Genomic DNA, 25,734 nt, shown 5'->3' with positions numbered 1-25,734 from the left:
ACTTCTCTGGGTGATGTAGCTTGCTGTGTCATCACAAAGCAAAGCTGCCCCTTGTAAGAATAGGATGTTTCTATAGAAATGTGTGAAATGTGAGATAGGAAGTCTCTACTCTCACATTTCACAGGTAGCTCAAACATGTATGTCACCCCCATATAAGGTAAAGAACTATTTCATTGGTGGGGGTCCAGTGGAATGTGGTTTTTCTTTACCATATAACGAAGTGCTGAACAATACATTTTGAAGAAGGATCTGATAGCATTAGGTGTCTGTGTAATTTCTTTCTTCCCTCAGCTGAGCCGCATCGAGACAGGGATTGCAGATCAACAAAATAAATTAGATACATTGGATGACAAAATTATTTAAAAATACACAACACTTTTCCACCTTATTGACTTTTATTTTGGAATCGTAACTTTATAATTATTTTTTTTAATTTGTAAATTTTATTTTAAACCTGATGATGTCACACCACCTATTATATATTTACAAATAATGGACACACATCTTAGATGACTTGGATTTTGGAGATGTGATCTTGTGTATTTTTTGTATACATTTTTGAAATACTCAAATCTATATAACTTCCTGGTCATGTGACCTGATGATGTCACACAACTTATATATTTAAATTACCTATAAAACAACATACATGACTTGGATTTTGAAAATATGATTTAGTGTATCTTTTATAATTTTTTTATAAAATATCTTCCTTGTCATGTGACCTAGTGATGTCAGACCACTTGTAATGCACATCTTGACACATCTTACACTACTTGGACCTTGGAGATATGATTTTGTGTATTTTTGTATGAATTTGAATTTGTATGACATTTCAAATCCAACTTCCTGGTCATGTGACCTGATGACCTGATAATGCCTATAATTTTCAAATATATATAACTTCCTGATCATGTTACCAAGTGATGAAAGACCACCTGTAATGCATTCACACACCTGGCACACAACTTACATGACTTGGATTATTTATTTTTTTAATCCATAAACTTCCTGGTCATGTGATCTAGTTATGTCAGACCATCTGTTATATATTTACAAACACCTATAACACATCAGTGATGTCACTCAAATGCCATAGGAAAGAGGGAAAATAAATCGTTTTGGTTATGCATGTAACCTTGGTTCCCTGAGATGAAGGGACCGAGACATTGCGTCTCTGATGCTATGAGAATTTCCTTTCTCAACAACCTAGTTGAATCCCTTTGTACGATAACGGAAATTCTAAAATTGTCAATGGTGTTTCAGCCCCATCCCTTTAGGTGTGCAGTTGGCCTATATAAGCGATTTCCTCAGAATATTTAGACTAAGCAACACTCGCACCTTGAAGCTCTGGGTCAGTAGTGCGGCCAGCTCATGCAATGTCTCGTTCCCTTCATCTCAGGGAACCGAGGTTACATGTGCAATCAAGATGTTCCCTATCGATTATGGCCTCTCGACATTGTGTCGCTGACATGGAAACAGTGTACATTCAAGCCACAGTACTGACGTGACATCACAGCCCACAGATGGGCCTCGCCCGAGGCATAGACATTTGAGGAAGGATATGTATAGGATGTCAATGGCCACATAGGATGGTGAAAACATGCCTCAAAGTGTATATAGTAATGATCAATCTCCCTACATAGTGAAAACCCAGGAGGGAAAATTAATCTAGACTGTGAATTTATATGAATCTCATAAATACACACAGTGTAAGTACTTCACATACAGGGTTGGGAAGGAAGAGACTAATAAGAAGCGCTCTCAATTTTGACAGTGGCCTACATACTGGTGGCTGTATCAAAATTATAGCAGATACAGTAGTCTGCTCGTATATATGGGCCTGGGCTCATCTGCTGAGTGTTGGTACAATTAGCTCTCGTAGACAGTGAGGAACTGTGAAGAGAGAGAGAGGCCACATCTAGGTTATAAAACCTGGCAAATGGGCTTTGCGAAGAACAACCTGCTGCTAAACATATGTCCTACAAGGACCGTTTACCCATGCCCATAAAAAGGCCATGCCTCTGGTCAAAAGCACTTTCATACCGATGGGGCATTGCGCACCCTGTGACTCAAAGGCGAGGGTGATCGCATCAACAATCCAATGAGAGAGTCTTTGTTTGGAGACAGACTTTGAGTTAGTAATCCAAATGTTCATTTGGAGTAAGTGAGATCCTGTAAATTCAACGGATAGAGATCCTGTAGTTCAACGGATAGAGCAGGTTCAAAGGAGGTTGATTGTTTTTTGAATATTTCTGAAATTAAAATTAATTAAAAAAAAAAATACACATTTTAAACCAAAATCCAAGTCATGCAAGATGTGTAATAGGTGTTAGTGAATATTTTACTGGTGGTGCGACATCATCAGATGAAATGAACAATACGTTAAATGGATTTAGTGGTTTATAAAGTCCAGAAAATACACAAAAACATATTTCCACAGCCACTTTTTAATGTAGTGATGAAATAATATATCTCTTAACGGATATTTGCACATTTTGCACTTTTGAGACACTCCCTAATTTGGGATTGCCCTGGTTGGAATCGCTATTTTGCGTTTTTCACTTTTGATGCTTAAAACAATTACATTTATTGAATCAAATCATAATAACTTTTGCTATTATGATTTACAGTGTTATCTGAAGCGCCACTATTTTGCAATTACATACCAGTTAATGTTAAAGGAAGGATCGAATGTATAATGAATATCCAATATAAAAACAACTTTACCGCAGCTGTGTAGCGCCATGTTAATCTATGTTTTGCCAAACTTGCAGGCTTTTGCTTGTTAGAGGGGTTCTGATGTTTTTACGGTAACATAGAGCAATGTAAGTTGTCGTGCCGTATCAGTTGATGTTTTTAATGATGATCTGCAATGTTTTAGCTCGCATCTTAAAGCGTTCGAAGCATTCTCTTAATTATGCGCAGCACTTGTGCCTTTTTCATCCGAAACTGGATCTGAGATTCTTTTATATACTTACAATACAGTTCTTTTATATATGTACAGTTAAAAAGCGCTTGTATTTTGGTTTATTCACACCTAAAACTGTTTGTTTTGCAGAAGACAGAAAGTTATACTCATTTGGGATGGCATGAGGGTGAGTAAATGATGAGAGCAATTTCATTTTTGGGTGAAATATTCCTTTAACAAACCCCTTCTTTTCTAGATGTTGCAGTGGGAGTGTTTTCTGGTTTTAAATGAAAATGAATGAAGTAGATCCTAAATGACCTCTAATGTGAAATTAAATTGAATGCCATGAAGTGGTTACAGATGAATTCTCTGAAAATCTAAATGTGCTTTATAATAGTGCACACAAGATGTCGCTATTGACAAATGAAAAAAAGAAAAAGAAAAAAATGTGCAATGTAAATTTGGTTTGAATAGGTTTGTACGTACTCGTATAGTAAATTAAACACTATCTATCGGTTTAGAAAACATTTACTGCTCATACTAAAATATCTGAATTTTTTAAGGAATAATTTTACAATATTTTTTCTGTTATCATGTTACTGTATGTCAATTATGACAGGCTGTTCTTCATCAATTTTAAAACAGTCCTGGTAAATTCTGATATGGAGATTAGTAATAGTATTTTTGTATTACGTTGGTTGTGTAATACCTGCCTCCATTCTGAAAATGTATTTGATCATTTAATTTGTCAGTTTATTTAGTTTATTTAGGTGACACCATGCAACACCACTGACAACTGCTTGTCAGAATTTTGAAATGTGACATATGAGAATATATGACATGATATTCAGTGCAAATATGTCTGGACCAATCATCTTCAAAACAAAAAGATTTAATCACTCTTTTTTTTAGACTCTTAAGCGAAAGAAACCATTTTCATACACAGTGTATGTTTCATACACAGTGGCGGAGCTAGGGGGTGGCCAGGGGTGGACCGAAGCCTGGCCACCCATGGCGACCCCACTCGCAATTGCTATTTTAGTAATTTTTTTTTTGTAATTTTTTGTACAATTTAGTTCTTTAGAGGTGAAATCATCTCTGTACAAATGTACAAACTTAACATGTACACACCAAGGTCGCCAAACCTCTCCGTCCCGGGTGTCATTGTATCCACAAACCCCCACAGACTGATCGCTTGCCCCTGCCTGGCGACCCTTTTGAAAAAAACTCCTGGCTCCGCCCCTGTTTATGCATGAACTACCAGTTAACCTTGTGTCTCAAAAGAGGTGTGTTATGATATGTATTTAAACGAAAATTCCAGAATATTTGAAAACAAATATGAAAAAGTAAAAAAAAAAAAAGTTTTTGTGGCAATCATTATGACACAAATGCTGTTGATTATGCTTAACGTATGCTGAACCAAGAATATTCCTTTAATCAGCCTAAATAAATTAAACAGTCCTTATTTATTTGTTCAGAATTGAATGCTGTTATAGAGAACTTACAGAATGAGTCAGAAAGTGAATTAATATTCAAAGAATTTCCTGAGGGAATAGAACACTTATTTATACAGACATTTTCACACAAGATAAAGGCAGGACTACATACAGTACCTTAAAAACACAGGCACATTAAGGACATTTTCAACTACACAGTAGTTACATTATTCCCTCTTTTATCATTCCCTACTATTCCACGTCGTGTCCATCTACACTGTAAAAATTGAAAACATGTAGTTGTTACCCTAATGAGCTATTGCTATACCTGATCTGACCCATAACAATGTTTTTGCTGCACCTGATGCAAGTCATGTTGATTCTGTCAAATACAATAATATTTTTTTACTTGAATGAAACAAGAATTTGTGTTACTTGACAAAATATTATTTTACAGTGTAGTTTTCTTTATAGTCCTCTTTATTACCTGACCTCTATAGACAAATACACTTCTTACAGATTCCACAGTACGTCGGTTAATGTACCTTTATTTTTAGGGTTTATTTAAATCCATTTATAGACATTGCTGCTGCATCTGTATAATTATATAAACATTTAATGCAGAATACTCATGCTCAATTGTATTCAAGGCAGGAAGTTCAATAAATATGGTGCATTGAAGTTTCTTAGGTTACACATTAAAACATTTCTTAACATAAAGGAAAAAATGCATTGCCATTTATTCTTTATTCCTTACTTGTTTTTTGTGGTACTGTTTGATTCAATCAGTACTGTCAAGTAGACAGGAAGGCCTGATTGTGCACAGCCATGTATCTGTTCATGACTCATAACATTGTCTATATTACTATGGCGTGTAGATGTCTGAAACACATGATGACATCCAGGGGTACAGGAGGACTCAGGTGATTACCATCCAGCCGCAAGTATCTTAGTTTGGGTGCATTGTCCTCATCATGCAGGTTGTAAGAATTAGAGGGGCAGATCTCTGTGCCATTCACACCTGCAAAGATAAATAACTGTTATTCGACACTCAGAATGTAATGAATTAACAGGTCAAGCTAAAGATGAAATGTGTAATTTTTGCGCCACTATTGTCACCAAACGGAATTGCAAATATAACTAGATGGGTACATTTTCTTGAAGAAAATGTGCATGGTACTTTCTGTGGCAACATCATGATCGCACGGGAAGTCGACACTTTGTTTCCGAGAATTCTGGTACTCTAGAATCTGCTAAATTCTGCCAACTCACCAACAAGCGCAATTTCCTATCAGACATTTTTGTATCGGCTACAGCATGTTTACCTTCCTCTGTGGTGCGACCAGAATCGTGTTGCATCTGCAGTGTAGGAGACCAGGGAGTAATTGCGTTTGCATAATTAGTGACAAGCACGATTTGAAGGTTGCATTTTCCCCTTCCCCTTCACTGTTACAGCATGTATAAATGAAATCATCTCACTTCACAACTTTCTTTTGGTGCCCCTCCATGGACATTTCACCCAGAAAATGGAGCTCACATGTGCCCATATGCCCAACAACAGTTACCACCTTGGCCACTAGGGGCAGTGTTTTACATTTCGGAAAGAAAAGTCAACCTACTGTTTCTGATTTCACTGTCAGTTAGTCTGGTGGCAAAACTCCTAACCACAATGTCCTGTTACGGGCCTTGGCACGCTGCCCCAAGGCAAAAGAGCCTTCCCCCATGTCTCTATGATGTTCTTGTACCAGTTGTTAGTGTGCTCTGGATGGTTAATAGAGCTATATATATATATATATATATATATATATATATATATATATATATATATATATTAAGGCTGTCGATTTAACACATTAATTCAGTGCGATTAATTTTACAAAAAATAACGCGTTCAAGCAATTAATCGCATGCCCACGGACTATAATAAGGAAGATTCCTGAGAAATGCAAGCTTGTAGTACCACCTGTTTACTCCAGAGGGCAGTAATTGAAATTTCAGCTGTATGAGCAACGCACCGTTTATACAGTGAAGAAAACACTTCAGTAGGCAGAACAACACAAACATGCGTCACGTTCTCGCGTTCAAAACACTCAAAGGAGCACAAATCCAATCTATGGGATCTCAAGATGTGTTTAAAGATTGAGTATTAAACTATATTTAACTTGACACAGTGACATAAAAATTTTATGTTTATGACACAACACACCGGAGACGTCTGACGTAGGTAAAATCTCCAATAATTGACAAATTCACTTGTGAAATGGATTGCTGTGAACTGTATGCCAATGATTGACTTATGATCAATAATATGTACATTGTATATGTACATTGTTAAATAACATTGTATTCTAAAGCCACTTTTTGTATGGCCTTATCAATGATTAACTCTTCTGCTACAGGAATGTAAAGCATTTTAATTATCTGAATATTTTTATATAAATGTATATATACATATACACATATATCTAATTTTTTAATATTTAAAGATAACTTTGTATAATTATATATTGATATACATATGTATAATCATTATATATTGAGTTATTGTTATATGAGGGTTTTTCTCAGCAAATATTTGTATATGCATTTAATCACGATTAATTAATCGGGACACCATGTAATTAATTTGACATAATTGTTTTTTTTTTTTATGTTATCACCCTATGTCTAACAGCACCAATTCTCCTAGTAACACTTGCATACAGTTTTTAAAAGTTGTTGGCAGATAGGTTGTTCCAAGCAATTTGGAGAAATTGCCACAGTTCTATGTATTTAAGATCCCTCAATTGCTTCTGTCATTTCATGTAATCCCAGGTGGACTTGATGTTGAGATACAGGCTCTGTGGCAGCCATGCCATTTGGTGTAGGATTCCTTGTTCAACTTTTATTCTATTGCAAAATTAATGTTTGGAATTTATATTTCCAATTGACACACTTAAGCAGAACATATCAAAATAAGCATCTAATGTGAAACATCTAATGTGTCAACGACTTTTGCACAGTACTGTAATACAGGTGCTCTAGATGGTTGCTAGACTGTGGCTAGGCATTGCCAGGGTGATATTTAAAGGCTGCTTGAAAGACTGGGTCAAAAGATTCCACCACCATGTCTCTACAACATTCAGATATTGATATATGCTCATTTTGCAATGTTAAATCACCCACCAGTGGGAAAACCATTCGCCCAATCGCTTACAAATCATTCGCCCAATCGCTTACAAAAGTTACAACACACCTCCCCTCAATAAGTCAGACGATTTGACACCTTATTCATTGGTGTACAACAAACGGTACGGGACAAGTTAGAAGCTGAAATTTGTACAGAAGAAGAAGTATTCATTTATGGATTTTGGAAAATACCTCAACAAAGGTCAGAGCAACGGATAACAGCTTGTATTGGAAAAATAACGCTTCACATAAAAATACTCTTTGCAACAAAAAACAATTCTATGACTCATTATCTTTGAAAATAGATACTGTTGCACATACTCTCAATGTTATTGTTGTTCAGGTGAAGTTGCTCTAGCTCAGAGTTGAACATTGGAACAGTGCTCAGCTTGTTATGTGCCAAATGCAAATCCAACAGTGAGCTCACATTGAACACCATATTTGGAAGGCCCTTGTCACTAAGCTGGTTGTAGTTAAGTCTCACAAAGGCTAGGTTTGCAAAGTCCTTGAAGTAGTTATTTGGAATCTCCTCAATATTATTTCTGTCCAAGAACAGTTGGAAGATGCTTTTTGGTATATTAGTGGGCATCTTTCTGAGGATGTTATGAGCTAGGTTGAGTTGAACTAAGTTCTTTAGATCTTTGAAGATGTTCTTGCTCAAGCCACTGTCACTAATCCTGTTGTGATGCAGATCCAGGAGTACGAGATGTTCCATCTTGTTAAATGCTCCAGAGGGGATCTTTGAGATTTGATTGTGGCTGAGTCTAAGCTGCTCCAGAGCAACCGGCAGGTCATTGGGCACCTCCTTTAGCTGGTTCCTCTCCATATAGAGGTAGAGTAGGTTTGGCAACTTCTCAAATACTTGTTTCTCCACTGAACGGATGCGGTTGTTTCCCAGGTTTATCCACTGAAGCTCAGTGCAGTTGTTGAAGGAGTCTGCAGACACTTGATCAATGAAGTTGTTCTGTAGGTAAAGATAGTGGGTGCGGGATGGGATGATCGGGATCTTCCGGAGGTTGCGGTTTTCACAGTACAGGGTATTTGGATATGATGGGGGGCAAAAACACTGTATGGGGCAGTCTGAGAATACAGATGGAGGACCTAGGATCAGAGGGGGAAAGTCTGTGGGTTCTTGGGGTTCCAGCTCTGGTTTTGGGTCAGGGGTGGAAGGTTTCTTAGAGGCAGAAGGTTTCTTGGTGGAAGGTGGGCGGACAGGCTTTGGCTTTCGCTGGCATGAGACATCCATGATCAGCAGAAGGAAAAGAAGAGAGCAGTATGCAAGCCCAGCTTTCATGGTCCTGAACAGAGAAAAACAAAGGGAACATTACTATTTCACTTCATCCTATGCTAATAGTAGAATTATACTATATAAATAATTTCAAGTGGATCTTTCATTTAATGCAGTGGGAAAAACAAGGAAAATCTACACTTTTTTGACACTTAAAAATGTTATTGCATTAGATGATAAAATATTAAACCAAGTGGCTTCTGCAAACAATTTATTCTAGAGCTTTTAACTAACCGTGCCTTTCTTAGCAATGTTTGTAATTGCTTTTAACTAGCTGGTCTAAAAATTATTCTTAGTGCATATATGAATTCAGTTCCCCTCAAGTTCACATGGGTGTCTTAGCAGAGTAACCAAAAGTGCACTTCATCACATTAACTATGGACATGTTCCACTTACATTTGACAACCAGGAACTCCTTTTTGAGAAATTGTTTGCTTGATGGGAGTACATATGCTTTTGATTGCTACATGAATGCCCCTTAGTTTGATACCTGTATTTTGTTTGATGCTAATTCTGAGAGGTACTTTTCTATAATGATATTACATGATTAATGGAGGATACATATCTTGGGTCTAGAATTATAAAGGCAGACACAAACTTAAAGTAATATTCTGGGATCAAGTTAAGCTCAATTAACAGGATTTGTGGCATAATGTTTATTACCACAAAAATGTATTTAGACTCGTCCTTCCATTTCTTTACAAATGCAAAAATTGAGTTATAGTGCACCATAAATACAGTTGATTGATCTAAACTGGTAATGAACTAGGAATATTTCTTCAAAAGTGATTTTAAAGCATGCAGTCATGTACTGCCACCTTCCCAGTCTGGCTGGATTATTATGACTTCTACAGACTCTTTAAAAAAGTGCAGCTATGGATTCACAGGTTCGTCTGCACAAGGCTCTTATAAAAGCTCTATTGTGCAAAGCTGGACCTGGAAAGGAGTGAGTTGTAATAAGAGAAACAGGCTAAAAACCCTGGGGAGCTTAAAGGAAACCAATGGCAGGACACCAGGATTATGTCATTACTTTGACAGAGTAGTAATTTCCCAACACCTTGTCTGTTCAGTCAATACCATATCTGCTCGGTCAAAAGTGCTTTTCAGGATGGTTTTACTTAAACCTTTTTTTTTACATTTATAAATGAGTTTGAGTTCACAGGCAGCACTAAATATTAAGTCATTGAATAGTTCTTGTTCATAAAAAAATAGCACAACTCTGCTTTCCTAGAGAAATGGATTTTCCATGTCCAAATGGAAAACGCAATGTTAGTCAAGGGAACCTAATAAACAAACAATACGTTGGCTGCTTATTAGATGTTACATGATGATTAATGTTCTCTCAAAAACAGTCACACTCCTGTTCTTATCTTCATATTTGGTTCAGACACTTTTTACTATATATATATATATATATATATATATATATATATATATAAGCAGCTTCCCGAAGCATCTTCATTAGGTCTTGTCAGCCATTTCTAGCTTTAACCAAAACTTCAGTAATTCAGTATCAGTTGTTGCTTAACTTTTCTTTATGAAACTTTTTTTTTTCACCTTAAACTGCTCAATTTAGGTCTTCACATCACTTTTGGGTTCAGGTGTGAATTTTGACTAGACCTGATTGAAACGTTTAATTAAAAGTCTTGGCCTTTCTGCTATGGAAGTACGCATCAGCTTCGATTTATAGACAAGTGTCCTTAGGGTATTTTCTGAAACAAAGCAGAATTCTTGGTTTCTTCAGTTTTAATTTAGGTTCAGACATTTGGATGTTTTTGGGGTCCTTGGTAACTTCATAGATGATTTTAAACAACTTTTTTTGTCAGGCTGACTACTCCTGTGAAGTGGTCTTCAGTTGCAGATTAATGCTCTCAGTTTCTGTAGAGTACCAGAAAGAGAAATGGCTTTTTAAACAAACTCTTTTTTTTTTTTTTTGCTCAGAGCTCTCTTCAGAACAACAGTTTGACATCTTTTTTTTTTTTTGCTCAGAGCTCTCTTCAGAACAACAGTTTGACATCTTTTTTTTTTTTGCTCAGAGCTCTCTTCAGAACAACAGTTTGACTGTGCTTGCTGAAGCAAGCACAGTCAATAAGCAGTGCTGTGTTTTATTAGCTTATCATATCATTCATTTATTTGAGAAAATGCATGAATGCGTTTAGAAATAAAATCTCTTTAATATCTCTATTATTTCTTCTGGAGTGGACAAGATATGATAACAAGATGTATATATTTAAGATCTTATATATAAGATATGCTCCCTATGCAGAGACTCATACCAGGCATTAAACAAGGAGCAGTGAAGAGAGGGTCAGATAGATGATCACAATCAGATGTTTGGCTCAGAGTGTCTGGCCCAGTGTCAGCTGCATGGTTATTGCAGAGCAGGCAGCAGAGCTAGGACCTTGGGAGAATGGAAACCTGGGAAAATGTGGGTTTGTTTGAGTAACTGCTGCATGCCTGCTTTAGGTGGGGTGCAAAAGATTGCATGCTTTATTAAAATGTTAATCTGATGAAAAACATGATTTCATATGGAACTATTGATTAATTAAACAAAATAATATTTATGGTGGTACAGAGGTCCTTACTGAGCAAAATAATATCACTACTTAATAATATCAACATGTTAAGAGTCAGTGCAGGATGGTGTCCAAAAGGATAAACCTATTGGATTAAAGAGTTGGTGAGAGGTCAAATACAGAAAGGAGAGGGTGTAAAGTGAACAATGGAAAGGAGGAGGCGAGAACCGGCTTGACAATATAAATAATATTTTAATGTAAATCTGAATCCAAAAGACACAAGCACACATATAGGACGGACATGTAAACGATACAATGCATGTGAATGGGTGCTAAACTTTTGACGCTCCAAAAAGCACATAAATTCATAAAAGTGATCCATATGATTCCAGAGTTTTAAATCCATATCTTCAGAAGTGACATGATAGGTGTGGGGGAGAAACAGATAAATATCAATGTATTTTTATTTTTATTTGCTAGAAATTCATCTCCCTGCCCAGTAGGGGGTGATATGCATGGAGAGTGTGAATCACCAAAACCATAAGAAGAAGAATGTGAGAGTTAAAGTAGAGATAGTAAAAAAGGACTTAAATATTGATCTGTTTCTTACCCACACCTGTCATATTACCTTTGAAGACATTGATTTAACAATGGAGTCTTATGGATTACTTTTATGCTGACTTTTGTATTTTTGGCACCCATTCACTTGCATTGTATGGACCAAAGGTGCTGAGAGATTCTTCTAAAAGTCTTAATTTGAGTTCAGCAGATGAACAAAAATCATACACTTCTGGGATGGCATAAGTATGAGTAAATGTTGAGATCTATTCCTTTAACCAGGCTCCTCAATCAGGACTTATTTTTTTCTAAACTAGGTTCAGAATGGCTTCTGTCTTGTTTTGATATGGTGGATAATTTACCTGGTAAAGTTATAGAAAGTTTAATTATGCACCAATTTCACATAAGTTGAAAATATTGGTTAAATGATTATAGTCACCAATAATAGATTGTGTTAGGAATCTTATTTTATGGTTTGTCCTTAAATGGAATAAAAAATGGAATTACAGTTTATAATTGAATTATAAAGGAATTGATTTGTTAACAGTCAAGTAAATTTTACAACAGTCAAAGAAATTAGACAACAGAAGACTGAACGCATGTAAGGGAGCCGCCGCCTGGTTTACCATTGCACTTAGTGTTAATGTGAAAAATCTGGATGGTCATTAAGCCCTAAGAAGTTTGTGCATGACTCAGTGTTGTAAACAAACCCTAGAGTTGAATCCAACGACATTGTGCTAGACAAAGTAACTATGTTATTATTTTCAAAAGCCTTGACTAAATTGAATAAATGCTTTTTGGCTGAAGACAGACAACTTCTGAAGGCTAAGGGCTCCTAGTGTGAATACAGGCAAAGTGGAACAACTACTAAAGTGGGACACTTATCTTTTTGTTTTAAAATTACTCTCTTTTCCCTCTGTATATTATATTGGAGATCTTCAGATATTTAAAATTATATTGTGTGAGGGGCTAAGCCATTTGGCTTCATATTTCAAAACAATGCCAGTGATAAAAATATCAGTAAATGGCCCACTTTACCTGTACTTACCTTACAGACAGGATAAATTCATGTTTCTTGCCAGGATCCACGGTGTCACTGATCATCAGTATGTATCTACTGTATGTTGCTTGTCTCTTTTGAAACTACAAAATGTCTTTCTTACCTGTTGCTGGTTACTTCCCTCATTTGATGAATCCTCAAGCTGTCACTTCACTCTCACCGATTTTCTCTCCCAGTTTTATTTCTCCTCTCTCTTTTCCCCTCTTGCCTCTGTACTTTCCTTGTTCTCCTCTGCTAAGCAGGCTGCCTATTGCGTATATCCCTCTTTTCCTTCTGAAGGTCAACAGTGCTGTCTCCCTGCCCCGCCTTCAGGGAAAGTGCCAAATGAAATCGAAATGTCCATCCCTCAACTACAGGATCTACTCTCATCACTCCTCCTCTGTATACACTGATGCATGTATATGGGTTTGTATCCAAGTGTGGACCAGAGGACAAGAGGACCAGGGGGAAGGGATGGAGTGAGAATCAGAACTCTGCTGGTCTAATATAGGATAGCTCAGTTCAGCGCCATCCACTGCCTGACCATAAGAATCTTGGGATAGATAATCAGACTTGAGTAACTATCCTAAGATAGACCACTGTTAGCCACATTTCAGGAGGTACTCGCTTGACTCAACTGCACATCATAACACAGAAACAGATTGTGTGAAGCAGTACATGCTATTCATTGTGCAACGCATGTCCTGGGCATAATAAACATGAGAGCGGATTCACTGTACGGAGAGTGAAGACTTCATCCGCAAGCGAGCGAGTGATACGGGCAAGCTGATGTATCTCTTCACATAGCACGACAAAATGTCCACTGAATTCATGGCATACAGTATACTTGACTCAGAGATTAATAATACCTGTTAAAAATGTGTCAAATTAAATATCTGCCAATAATAATAAAAAAAAAACAGTATATTTTAAATGTACACATTTAAATAATTAAAATAAATGATGACTAATCAATTTCTTGCAAGTTCTTTGAGACAATGTATAAAGTAAATATATTTATGATTTTGTTTATGTTTGTTGTAATGTATCATGTACCATAATTTAATTGCTATTAATTGTGACTAATCACAGAAAAATTTGCAATTAATTAGTTAACATTTTAATCGATTCGCAGCCATACAGAATTGTATTTTTTGGGTGAACTGTTCCTGTTGCTTTATCTGAAGTTAAAGAAATATTTTCATGAGAGTTCCCTTAGGTGCTATCTACTTTTGTGATCCTAACTGCACTAGGTTTTGTAATGCAATCTTGCTCTGTCTCTTCTGTACTCTCTATGAATGTTTGTTTCTTGTGAAGTTTGAGCTGCAGCTGCAAAACCGTGATGACGAGAATATTTGCAGGATGTGGTTCTTACTCCCAAAGAAAGCTATTTTTCTGCTGCACACACATATGCATACATACATGTACAGTACTTCTACATAAGTGCATTCACATAAGGCCAAACCCAACCCAAGGACAAACCAGTCATTATAATATTAACTTAAGGGGGTTAAACATCTGGCTTAATGACATCTGTGATAAATGGTGTTTTAGAACAAGCCTTAGAGTTGCAGTTACATATTTTAAAGGGACTGTTCAATGTTGTCATCCTTGGAGATGTCCCAGTGTTTCAAATCTGTGATAAACGCCTTGTGCTTATTTGGTAGATCGGCCAAATTGTGGTCAGCCTGATGAAACCTCAGCTTTCTCAGTCGTCAGTGGTATACCCTTATTGTTGATCAGCTCTGACATGTGAAGTAATGTTTCTGGTTCTGATCTAGTTCTGTTGTAGAGAGATCACTTTCACATGCTGAGATCTGATACCCATTCCATGATTTTGTCATGATCTTTTATTTGGCACAACAACACGTCTCTGCAAGAAATATATTATTTAAGCCAGCATCAGTGTGAACTATTCATTACAGACAAAGGCAAACCCAAAGTTGGAAGATAATTATAAGTAAATGGCTGGAAAGTGTACAACTGTAGACCCTTTTGGTAATGACAACATAGGAAATGTCTTTCCTTCCTCTTACAACAATGACAAATATTTCCATATCAAGCATTATTACCCACTTATTTAAGATTTATGGCTGCAATAATGGTTCGGCACATTGTGAAAACAACCATGGGTTATACTGTATGGATGGTAAAGGGTTGAAATGAACCTGACCTAGAATTTAAAAGAAGAGTCTCTGTTTTTCTTCTTGTATTGCTAAGGTGTGATAGATTTATTTTGGCATGTGTTTGACAGATGATATTAGTGTGCCTCTGATGTTTGCAGTCTTGCCATCTGGGTTGTTTTTATTGTGTGTGTGTGCACAAAGACAGACAGAAATGATTGGCAGATGTGCGTACCCAGACACACAGTATGTGTAGATATTGCAGTTTTGTCTACTCTACAGATATGACCAATTATAGATGTCTCCCTGTACAGACCAGTGCAGTGGATAAACTGCAGTAGTGTTAACCCTGATAGGTTGAGACCATTATTTATGATAAACAAGCTCATATTGCATGACTAGTCGCTCCTAATGTTTGCTCCGTCTAATGAATCCATTCAGGGATTCACGAAGTAGGGCTGCACGATTAAGAACAAATTGTTGATTATTTCCCTTGATATTGTCTCGAAAGATCTGTCATTCTATTAATGTGCAGCCCTAGCATGTAGTATATCTTCCTTACCCATTGTGTAATCTTTTTTTATGTGCCTTGTTTAGGAGTTTTTCTTCAACTACAGGCACATTTAAGTCACATGGGCAGATTTTATTGGAACAAACAGGAAACCTTTTTCCCTGACACCCTGATTTTTTTAAAGATGTTGTAGCCCAGTTGAATAAAGCCTATTTTTTTCATACCACATGAGTGCCTTTATTTCAAAAACTTTCTTTATTTCAAAATAAACTTGGAAACTTTTTAACATGCCTTCATCATGTATTTTTGACATTTAGGTGTTTTAACACAGACTGTTTAATGCTGCTTAGAGCAGGTATAAATGCATGTACACAGCAAAGTTGCATAGATAATGTTATGAGATAAATGTTTTAAATATAAAATTATAAATATAGAAATGTGAAATTAAATAAAATATGAAATTATACTTTTAAATATGACACTAAAACTACACTATGTCATTTCCACCACCAGAATTTCCACAGAATGTTCTCAAATTAGATCAAATTGAGATGTACACCTGCTAGTCTTCTAGCAGGAAGACTATCAGGTGTACATCATCGCACCATCAGCTAGGAAACCCCTAGCCAATCAAATGTAAGCCATTGCTTTATAAGTCTGCTCACAATCTATCACATTGCTGTTTCAGTGTGCTAACGCAACCTCCACCACCCCACCACCACCAGTTGAGTCCCATCCTGTACGGGGGTAGGCTCCTCGCCCCTGCCTCCTATCTCCTGCAGGATATGACGTTTCCTAGTACTACAAATTCGGACTGCCAGACAGAACCTACGCCAAAGAGAGACATTACGTTTCTGTTTTATAGTCATCAAATAAATGTCATCTTATTTCACTCAGTCTGCGGGTCTTCCTGATTTTTCCTCCCAGACTTTTAATGCAGCTGTGGCCACCTAAAGCATTTTGCTGATCTCTCTGCTGGAGGTCTGGTTGATGTAATCAGACTGAATTTCATTAAGCTCTGTTTTCATTGCTAACCAAGCTCTTTCTCCTACCCAGAGGGTCTGATACAAATAACCACCACTACTTGCTAAATCCACTGGGTACAGTATATAAAAACCAGCCTTATATTCTGCTGGGTTTCAGTAATCACTTTTAAAGACTCTCATAGTATTGAAGGTGATTTTGAATTTAGAGATTATTACACAGCAGTTATTGTCTCAAAAGTAAGTAGGTGGTAATGAGAAACAGCTTCTATGTTTTGTAAGTCTTTCCATTTTGATCCCAAATATTTTTTATATGTAATGGGGAATGTTATATGCTCCAGTTGGACCTGTGGTTCCAGAGCTCTGTTTCTGTATGGGACGTCCTCTTCCATCAGAAGTGATATGAATCTCTTATGCCTTACTAATGACTCTACCACAACAAAGCTACTGCATTTTCCCATTTCCCATGGTTCGCTTAAAAAAAACTGTCTTACCTGTTTATGTATTTTACTCTTAAAGCTTCCAGCAATATATTCACTGGCCCCATAAAGTATTTGGACACTTAAGTCACACTTGAGAATGTCTAAATGTCATTGCATTAGATACAGTGATAAGTGACATCTTGCAAACAAATAATAAAGAATTCTAGATTATTTCTCAGAACTAACATCACTTTCCTTCGCCATCTTCCTATTACTTTGAAACAATTGGTGCCAAGATTTTTTTTTTTCAGATTTTAGTCTTATATTTGTTTTTAATCAATGTAAATATTGTTATATAATTTAATATGATGATGGAAACGGAAAGATTGTTTCTCTCAGTCATTTATCCATAACCTTGCACTAAGCAGATTAGGTGATTGCTTTTTTAGTAAGCATGCTTACTAACAGTGTGTATTGTTTTTTACATTGGCATACTTTCTCCTATCCTAGCTTAATATGCAAAACAACCAATTTCTTTAGTTTTAGGTGGGACTGATTTAAAAACCAATGGCATACAGGGGGAGAGTTTGGAAAACCAATATTTTTGCAATTCAGTTTGGTCCTACTAGAGGCAGGAAATTACACACTTCCACTTTAAATTCCAATGTTTTAAGTGGCAAGGTCTGAATTAAATAAGCTACTAAATAAAATATCCCTCTTCATATTTATTGCATTGAATGGGCCATTGTAGAACTGCATGTAAATTGAAATAAGCTGGTAGAGAGGAAACTATGGATCAACTAAATTGCTGATGGAGCACAAAAGAAAATAATAACACTGTCAGTATTCAAACTTGATATAAAGCTTATTATTTAAATTGCAATTTGAGAAGTTTGATGTTAAGACAAGCAGTTGAGAAGAAAAAAACATAATATAACAGAGATCCCTTGGATATGGAACAACAATCTTTTTTCCAGACCAATCCAGCATGCTTAACAGTTAGCATACTTCTTAGTATAGTACTCCTAAGAAATACAAAGCTGCTGAAATACAAAGTGCGAAAAAAGATGATAGGGCGCAATAACTGAGACTTGCATTGTGTAGTACGTCAAAACAAAATATGGCTGTCCATATAGAGTACATTCAGATCATAACAAAAGTTCATAATGTAAATGGTAGACTATTTTCCACATGCTTATTCAAAACATTAGCATATTGTATACTGATTTTTTTTCTAACACAATCTAAATATACATGCTTTTTTATTGCATATTATTGCATGCTATCTCAAAGCATGTAAAATGGCATAGGCCTAAAACTTTGAGCTGGTTTAAGAAGATCAAATATAAATGTTATGAAGGACACGTAGACAGAACACCCAATCAGGAGGCAGCTTGTGATACTCCATTTTATTACCATCCAGCCTCAGTACCTTCATACGCGAAAATGATGTGGGTCCCAATGCCCTGCAGAAACTGCTCACGTTGAACTCTGGATGACACAAAAACAGATTTGTTTTTATGTGACTTAATTTGTTGCAAGTACATTTATATATAGGACAATTCTGGGTTCATTACAAGTTAAGCTCAATCGACAGCATTTGTGGCATAATATTGATTACCACAAAAATATTATTTTGAATTTCCACCTTTTCTTTAAAAAAAAAATAAAAATAAAAAATCTGGGTTACAGTGAGGCACTTTGAATGGAAGTGAATGGGGGCCAATTGTTTTTTACTTTTAAATAGTCAAAAGTATAACCACAAGACATAAGCAATATGCATGTAAACATGATGTAAGTGTGATAAAATCACTTACTAACCTTTTCTGTGTAAAGTTATAGCCAATTTTACAACAACGTTGCTATGATGATGAAATGTCAAAAAACCCTTAAACCCTAAAATGACTATAAAAATGTCAATTTAAACAACTTTACAGCTCAAATAATACATGAGTTTTAACAGAAGGATTAATATAAGTGCTTTTACGAAATTATAAGCTTCACATTTTTGCCTATAAACCCTCTCAAAATTGGAGGCTTTAAACCCTCAGTTGTAAATGCCTTACTGTAACCTTGATTTTTGCTTCTTTTTAAAAAAAAAAAAGAAAGAAAAGGAGGGACGAATCGAAATAAATGTTTGCGTAATCAACATTATGCCACACAAGCTGTCGATTGAGCTTAACTTATTATTGAACCTGATATAATTCCTCTAAAGAAATACAGGAAAAAAAAAGTCATTTTATATGTGCTGCCTCAACTTGCTGTTACAACAGGAAATACACAGGGGAAAAAATGTGCTCGTCAAGCTATTTCATGGGGTCTTTAATTATTATGTTATTTCAGAAAATTTGAAAAAGGTATCAATCTCTGTACTACCCCTCTTAAACAGGAGCTGCATTCCCATACTGTGAAAATAAGTTACAGGTGCACTCAGCCATAAGTGATAACACAAGATGAAAACATTTATTAGTTTAATTCAACCTGTTTTAGATGTTGATGTTATGCTCTGGGCTGCTAAAACTAGGCTTGCTGTATGAGCTTGGAATGACTAATGAAAAAAAGAAATATGTTACAGAGGTTCCTTGACAGTCAGGGATTTTACCCCATGTTGCTCAAGGCGGGTCTGTCTCTGAAATTAGGGAACTTTAAGTTTACTTGGAAAAAAATTTGACCAGCTAAGACCAGCAAACCAGCTTAGGCTAAGGATCTGTTTGAAAAACAGGCATGTATCCACCCTCAAACATCAGGCTTTTTAAGCTTATAATATTATATTTTACTAAGATGCTATAGCACTGCAGATGAGCTGGTAAACCACTATTCATGACATAAGGTTTTGCTGTAAATCATGACCATTGTCTAAAACAATGAATGTCTGCTGAAGTCCTCGCAGTCAACCAGTGTCTTGCAACTGAACCTGGTGTCCAGAGGAGGAAGGGGTGAGAGTAGAGTGTGTTGTTAACATTTGGATTCCTCCTGGAGTGTTCACAGATGTTCCCAAACCTTCTTTCATCCCTCCCCTTTTCTCACTCTATCACCCTCGTGCTCCTTCTTCTTCAGCTAACCAAATTTTTTCTTGCTATAGTCATCCTGTCTCTTCAGACTGAGTGTCTGTCTGCAAACACACTGTAACAAACACTTTGGACAGTGAGAAAGGGGGAAAGGAAACTGTGAGAGGAAGGAAAGTTTGTTGTTTTTCTTCTAAATCGTGTCACATTTTCCATAATTTTCCTCAAGGCTAGACTGGGTCTGAATGTTGATTCTCCCATGCCAAGGTTTATTTCTTGAATCTGAAAGAACATGACTTATTCTAGAAAACTGTTGATGAGGACACAAACATTGTAGCAGTTCCCGGTCAAGCGTTTGGCCTGCCTAGAGCTTTGTGTTTAGAAACATTTCTTGAGCTGATAAAGACCCCATTATATCAGCAGTGTGACTATTTGCATCTGCCACATAGTGTAGCTATTTTCACCCCAATAGTCTGGTGGAACCAAGGAATATACAACAAACTAAACAATAGATGTCACAGCAGTTAAATGGGGTGTTAGTATTTAAATATGGGTACAAATAGTATCTAACACTATTTGCACCAGGGTTCAAATAGCATCTGCCTTAAATCAAAGCTGTAGTTTTGTGGCTTTTAGTTCATGTCTATTAGCTTATTAGTTATCTATATGCTAGTTTACTCCTAAAAGTTGGCAAAATGTAGAATTTTTTAGAAACTTTAGCAGATTTATTTTCCAGACAAATTTACCCAAAATATTGATGACTGATTATCCACTACAGAGATTTTGTCCAATCTGATGCTAGAATGAGAATGTCCCTCCTCCTAATACCACCTGCCATCAACTAGCAAGCAGTGCTGGGGTGTAGTTACTAACAGGTACTAAAATAGTTCAAAGAATGAAAACAAAAAAACTATTTTGGCAGAATGTAACAGAAAATGGGGAAAAGGTCTCTTTCAATAGTTCTGGAGGTAAAACTTTATTTTTTAACTTTATTTAAATGCTGGTAATCGGTTAATTTTGTTCCAACAATTTTTTTTTTTTTTTTTTATTAAATCAAAGAATTTATCATAGAACATTTTCAGGATTGCACCACTTCTTGTTGCCCCCTAAAACAATTAGGCTTTGCTCCTTTTAGTAGAACATTAGCATGTGTTTTGAAGCAGATCTGTAATTAAAATTAAAATATCCTCACCATTTATATTTTTTATTTATGCCATTTGATAAAGTTCGATTTCATATGGCTTATTACAGTTAAAGAGCCAAGAGCAAAGAGTGTGTGTGTGTGTTCCCTTTTGTCTAACCCCAATGTTGGTAATTAAATTAGCAAACATTTATTCAGGACTTTATTAGCTCCAGCAGAATAGTCTTGCCTTTATTACACAATAACTGCATGAAGCAATCTGGAATGCTTCAATTTTCTTCTAAACTGAATTTTCAGTGTCAAGTTGAAATGCAGCAGATGTCACAGTCCTGTTTTCATAATGCTACAGGACCAACCTCCAGTGCTCTTGTTTATGTAACACATAAATCTTATATCAACTTACCTTGGATGTGGTTAACCTCCAGATAAAGGTATTGAAGGGTAATGGGAACTGATGGGATTTCTGTCAGCTGGTTATAGGAAAGGTCCAGTTCCACCAGTGATGTGAGGTTAAAGGCTTCAGGGTCCAACCCTACATTCGTCAATTTGTTGTGTCCAAGCCGTAGATAACGGAGTCCATTAAAACCCTGAAGACTGCTTTCAGTTAGGCCAGTCAGAGAGTTGTTCGATAGGTAAAGCTGCTGGACAGATGGGGGCAGATATTTGGGGAAAGTGTCCAGGATGTTGTGACTGAGATCAAGTAAGTTGAGGGCTCCAAGACCTGATGAAGAACATTACAGATATACTTAACAGAGTAAGCAGTTAGTTTACAGAATAGCTTTGAGTATAATGCTGTTAATAAACTGTTTTGAGAGGTTTAATCCTTTAAAACGTGTGTTGGTAACCTAAAGAAATATTCTTGAAGAATGTAATTATAAGTTAACCCTGCTTAGAGTAACATAAATTCCCATACCTTTGAAGTCACCATCTTCAATAGTTTTCAGACGATTGCCTTGCAACAGAAGTAACTTTAGGTTCTCAAGATTTTGGAAAGCACTGGGAGAAATCTTTGCAATGTGATTATATGCAAGTCGCAGCTGTTTAAGGCCACTGGGAAGTCCGGTTGGCACCTCTGTCAGGTTATTATTGTTTATGAAGAGATTTACCAAGAAGGTCAGATTGGAGAACAGTGCATTATTGAGATGCTCACTCAGTAGCTGGTTGTGATCCAAGAGCAACCAGCGCAAGTTGGTGGCATTGGCAAATGCTCTGGAACCGAGGGAAATTATATCATTACCTTGGAGGAAAAGGTACTGTATATGGGATGGAAGGCCAATGGGAAGCTGATCAAGGCCCCTGTGGTCACAGTAGAGGGCTGTGGGCCACTGGATCAGGCAGTCGCAGTCAAAGGGACAACTTTGTGCACTAACAGCTCGAAACCAGCCAGGGTCCATCCGATCTTTTAAAGTCAACACACTTGGTTCTCCCAAAAATCGGTTGATCCAGAGTGGTACATCTCCATAGTCTAAGTCTACCATGAAGCCCCATGTCGGTCCAAACACAGAGAGTAACAGGAGAATTGGCCTGATATCCATTCGCCTTCCTGCCTAAATGAAACAGAAACAGATTCTAATGACACTTTAAACCCTTGATAGAATACATTATTGAAACTGCACAGGAAGCTTCTTTTCTTCTTGCTGCGATAAATAAAAGCCTCCTCACATGCTGTTTAGAGAATGCTAAAACACATATAAGTAAGTTCGAAATGCAGTTATTCCCAGCATACCTTTTACATACTTATTTTATCAAGTAATAATAGTTTTTGGTGTTGAAGATAATTAACATTTTACCCTGCACATTTGTAGCACTTATGTTATGCAACCTCTCTATTTCATGTACTGTAGAGCTGCAGTCCTTAAATAAAATACTTATAATAATAGATAATAGAGTCTTGAATCTTAATGAGTCTTAATGCAAGAGGCTAAACTGCTGAAACAATATTACTTAATAGTTCATTTTTTCCAACTCTCTTTGTTGAAAACAAGCACACACAAGCATTACATCATCTTCTTAAGTAAAAGGAATGTGCATACCTTTTTGCCCTCGACCACAGCTAGTATTAGAAGTGGTAGATTTGTTGAGATTATCCCTGTAGTAGTTCACACAGAACACTGCATTGTGTCTGTGCAGATAACCTGAAAAGTTTTACCCAGCTACTGAAACATTCCACACTCTGCGATGTCCAAGGCCCTAGCGCTTTTCATCTTTCCTTCAATACAGTTCCTTGCACTTTTTTTTCCAACCTGTCTCAGAAGCCTATGGTTGGAGTCTAACCACAGCACAACATTTGTGGGAAACATGTGCTGGCAAAATAAAAAGGGCAATCTTTACAGAGAATGCTGTTTTGATTTAAGCACTTCATAGAATTTCCTAGAGATGCTGTAGAAGATTCATGTGATATTTTGTTTCTACATAGCTTGATATGTAGTGTACAATTGATTTAGACTCAGAATCATTTGGGGAGACGGGGCTAGTTGACACATCATAGTTGTGACAAGGGCTATCTCAGTAACTAGATTAAGAATCAAAAGTCTGATTTTGCAAATGTGTATTTTCTCCTAGTTCAAAACCCTCGTAAATTAGTATATTTTTTGTGAATCCCATCCTCCCAAAGTACATTTTCACGATCACCATATTTTGCAAACATAATTAAACCATACTGGCAAACATTAAGGCAATGGTCCACTTTATTATGATGGTAGATATTTACCGAAAGGTGTAAATGCATTCTTAGGAAAATGTATTTTTAATGAAATTCAAATCGGGGAATGTCATCTCGTGTCTTATAAATTACATAAATTTGTACAATTTAGAAGATACACTTTTTTTTTTTACCAAGACCATTTTATATATTTGTGTATGTTGTTACCTAATCCATTTATGTTGTTTCATGAATCATTTTGTGCTTTATAATTTTCACTTTATAAAAAAAAGTCTATAATAGACTTTTAATGCAGGCATAGATTTAAAGACAAGTGTAGATTGTTTTTTTTTTTTGTGGTGGAAATGTAGTGTTATATGTTCATATGAAAATTACACCCCACCTGTGGGGCAAGTTGTCACAAAAGGTCAGCATGTGTTTATATATATATATACACACATATATCTTTTTTTTTATTTATTTATTTTTTGTAGCCAAGACTTTAATGTGTGTGTCTATGCAGAAATTGACATTCAAAAATAAACCTAGAGTACCCTGAAAACAATTTCACTGGAGGACAAAGTGTGACAAATAGCCCCGTCTCACATACTTGTGCTTATGCTTATGGTTATTCGTACACAAACCGTCTACTGTAACAAAAACTCCCTGAGGCCATTGACTGATGAACTGTAATCGTACATATCATAGTGCCTGTGAGCTAGGAGTGTTTGAAGGCACTATATTTACTCTGTGAAAACAAGTCCTGCACAGCAGTCAATTCTGGATCATCTAACAGAGAGAGAGAGAGAGAGAGAGAGAGAGAGAGAGAGCAAGAGAGAATGCTTACAGTTACACATCTGGAGGGGGCCTGGGGAGCCAAACAGACCCTGATAGTCTGAGTGTGTGAGCGCGGGAGAGAGAGAGAGAGAGAGAGAGAGAGAGAGAGAGAGAGAGAGAGAGAATAGAGAAGTTAGGTTTAGTCCAAACACTTCAAAGCCCTCCAATAGAGAAGACACAGTGTTTTGGTCAATGAAGGTCTGAAAAGTCAGAGTGCCCCCTAGCATTCAAATGAACCATTACACTTACAACTTCTTGTGCTACTAAAGGATCTTGTTCAATGAAGTGGGACATTTTTAGATCCTATTATTATTATTTAATATTATGTTATCATATCAATATATCATTATTATTTTAAATTTTTATTTATTAAATAATATCATAATTGTTATTTATGGTTGACATATGGGTGATATTGTAAATGCACTACATAGAAATTTTTTACTGAAATATTTACTTTTAAAATACTTTTTCCTATCCCAACCTAATATATAGAAAATAATTATAAGTAAGTTATATGCTTGATTGCCCCAAAAAGTGGTGCTATCAAAACATTGATCTGTTTGTCTGAGCATCCCAACCAGCATAGCAACACAGTAATATTAGCTCAACCATTGGTACAATTTTGTTGCCAATGGCAGATGGGTGAGTGTTTTGAAAACAGTCATTATTTTTACAGTTCAGTTTGGAGATGTTCGTGGGACAGAAATTTCACACTTTTTTTTACTTTTAAAGGTAATGTGTGTTATGTCTATACCAGTATGTTGTGTTGTGCTAGTTGGGATGCTGGTTGGAGCAAAGTTTTCATGACATTACAGAGTTTACAGTTTCCAGAAGAATCAACCCCCTTTAATAATGGCCCCTTTAATAAACAAAATGTAGCAGTGATTCCTGTGTTTTATGACCATGCAGATAACAGTTTACCTGAGTACTTTGAACCCTCTTTGAAGGCTAGAGGATTTTTAATTATTATTATTATATATATATAAATTGTTAGATTTTTTATTTTTTTTATAAACCCTGACTTAACTCTGCAAGTGTTTTTTGAATGGGGCGTTTATGTTATTCTGTTACCTGAACCAGTAGTCTGCCAGTGGCTGCTGAATTTCTTTTCCATATGAATAGAGGACATGAAAAACTGTCCAGTGTTTTTTA

The 25,734-nt window shown here is 36.3% G+C and overlaps 2 protein-coding genes across 2 annotated transcripts; both read right to left on the bottom strand.

The window, feature by feature from the left end:
- Positions 1–4,351: 4,351 nt before the first annotated feature.
- LOC127632589 (prolargin-like) lies at positions 4,352–13,226 on the bottom strand. The gene is made up of 3 exons (XM_052111263.1): positions 13,041–13,226; positions 7,837–8,813; positions 4,352–5,368 (listed from the first exon to the last, which is right to left on the bottom strand). The coding sequence occupies exons 1-3, from the start codon at positions 13,061–13,063 to the stop codon at positions 5,205–5,207; spliced, it is 1,164 nt and encodes a 387-aa protein (XP_051967223.1). The 5' UTR covers positions 13,064–13,226; the 3' UTR covers positions 4,352–5,204.
- A 4,628-nt stretch (positions 13,227–17,854) lies between these two features.
- LOC127632592 (lumican-like) lies at positions 17,855–23,268 on the bottom strand. The gene is made up of 4 exons (XM_052111267.1): positions 23,135–23,268; positions 22,015–22,648; positions 21,505–21,822; positions 17,855–18,446 (listed from the first exon to the last, which is right to left on the bottom strand). The coding sequence occupies exons 2-4, from the start codon at positions 22,634–22,636 to the stop codon at positions 18,295–18,297; spliced, it is 1,092 nt and encodes a 363-aa protein (XP_051967227.1). The 5' UTR covers positions 22,637–22,648; positions 23,135–23,268; the 3' UTR covers positions 17,855–18,294.
- Between the last annotated feature and the right edge of the window lie 2,466 nt (positions 23,269–25,734).

The sequence above is a fragment of the Xyrauchen texanus genome, chromosome 39, assembly GCF_025860055.1.
Source record: "Xyrauchen texanus isolate HMW12.3.18 chromosome 39, RBS_HiC_50CHRs, whole genome shotgun sequence".
NCBI lineage: Eukaryota > Metazoa > Chordata > Actinopteri > Cypriniformes > Catostomidae > Xyrauchen > Xyrauchen texanus.
This window is presented reverse-complemented; position numbering and strand designations above follow the sequence as displayed.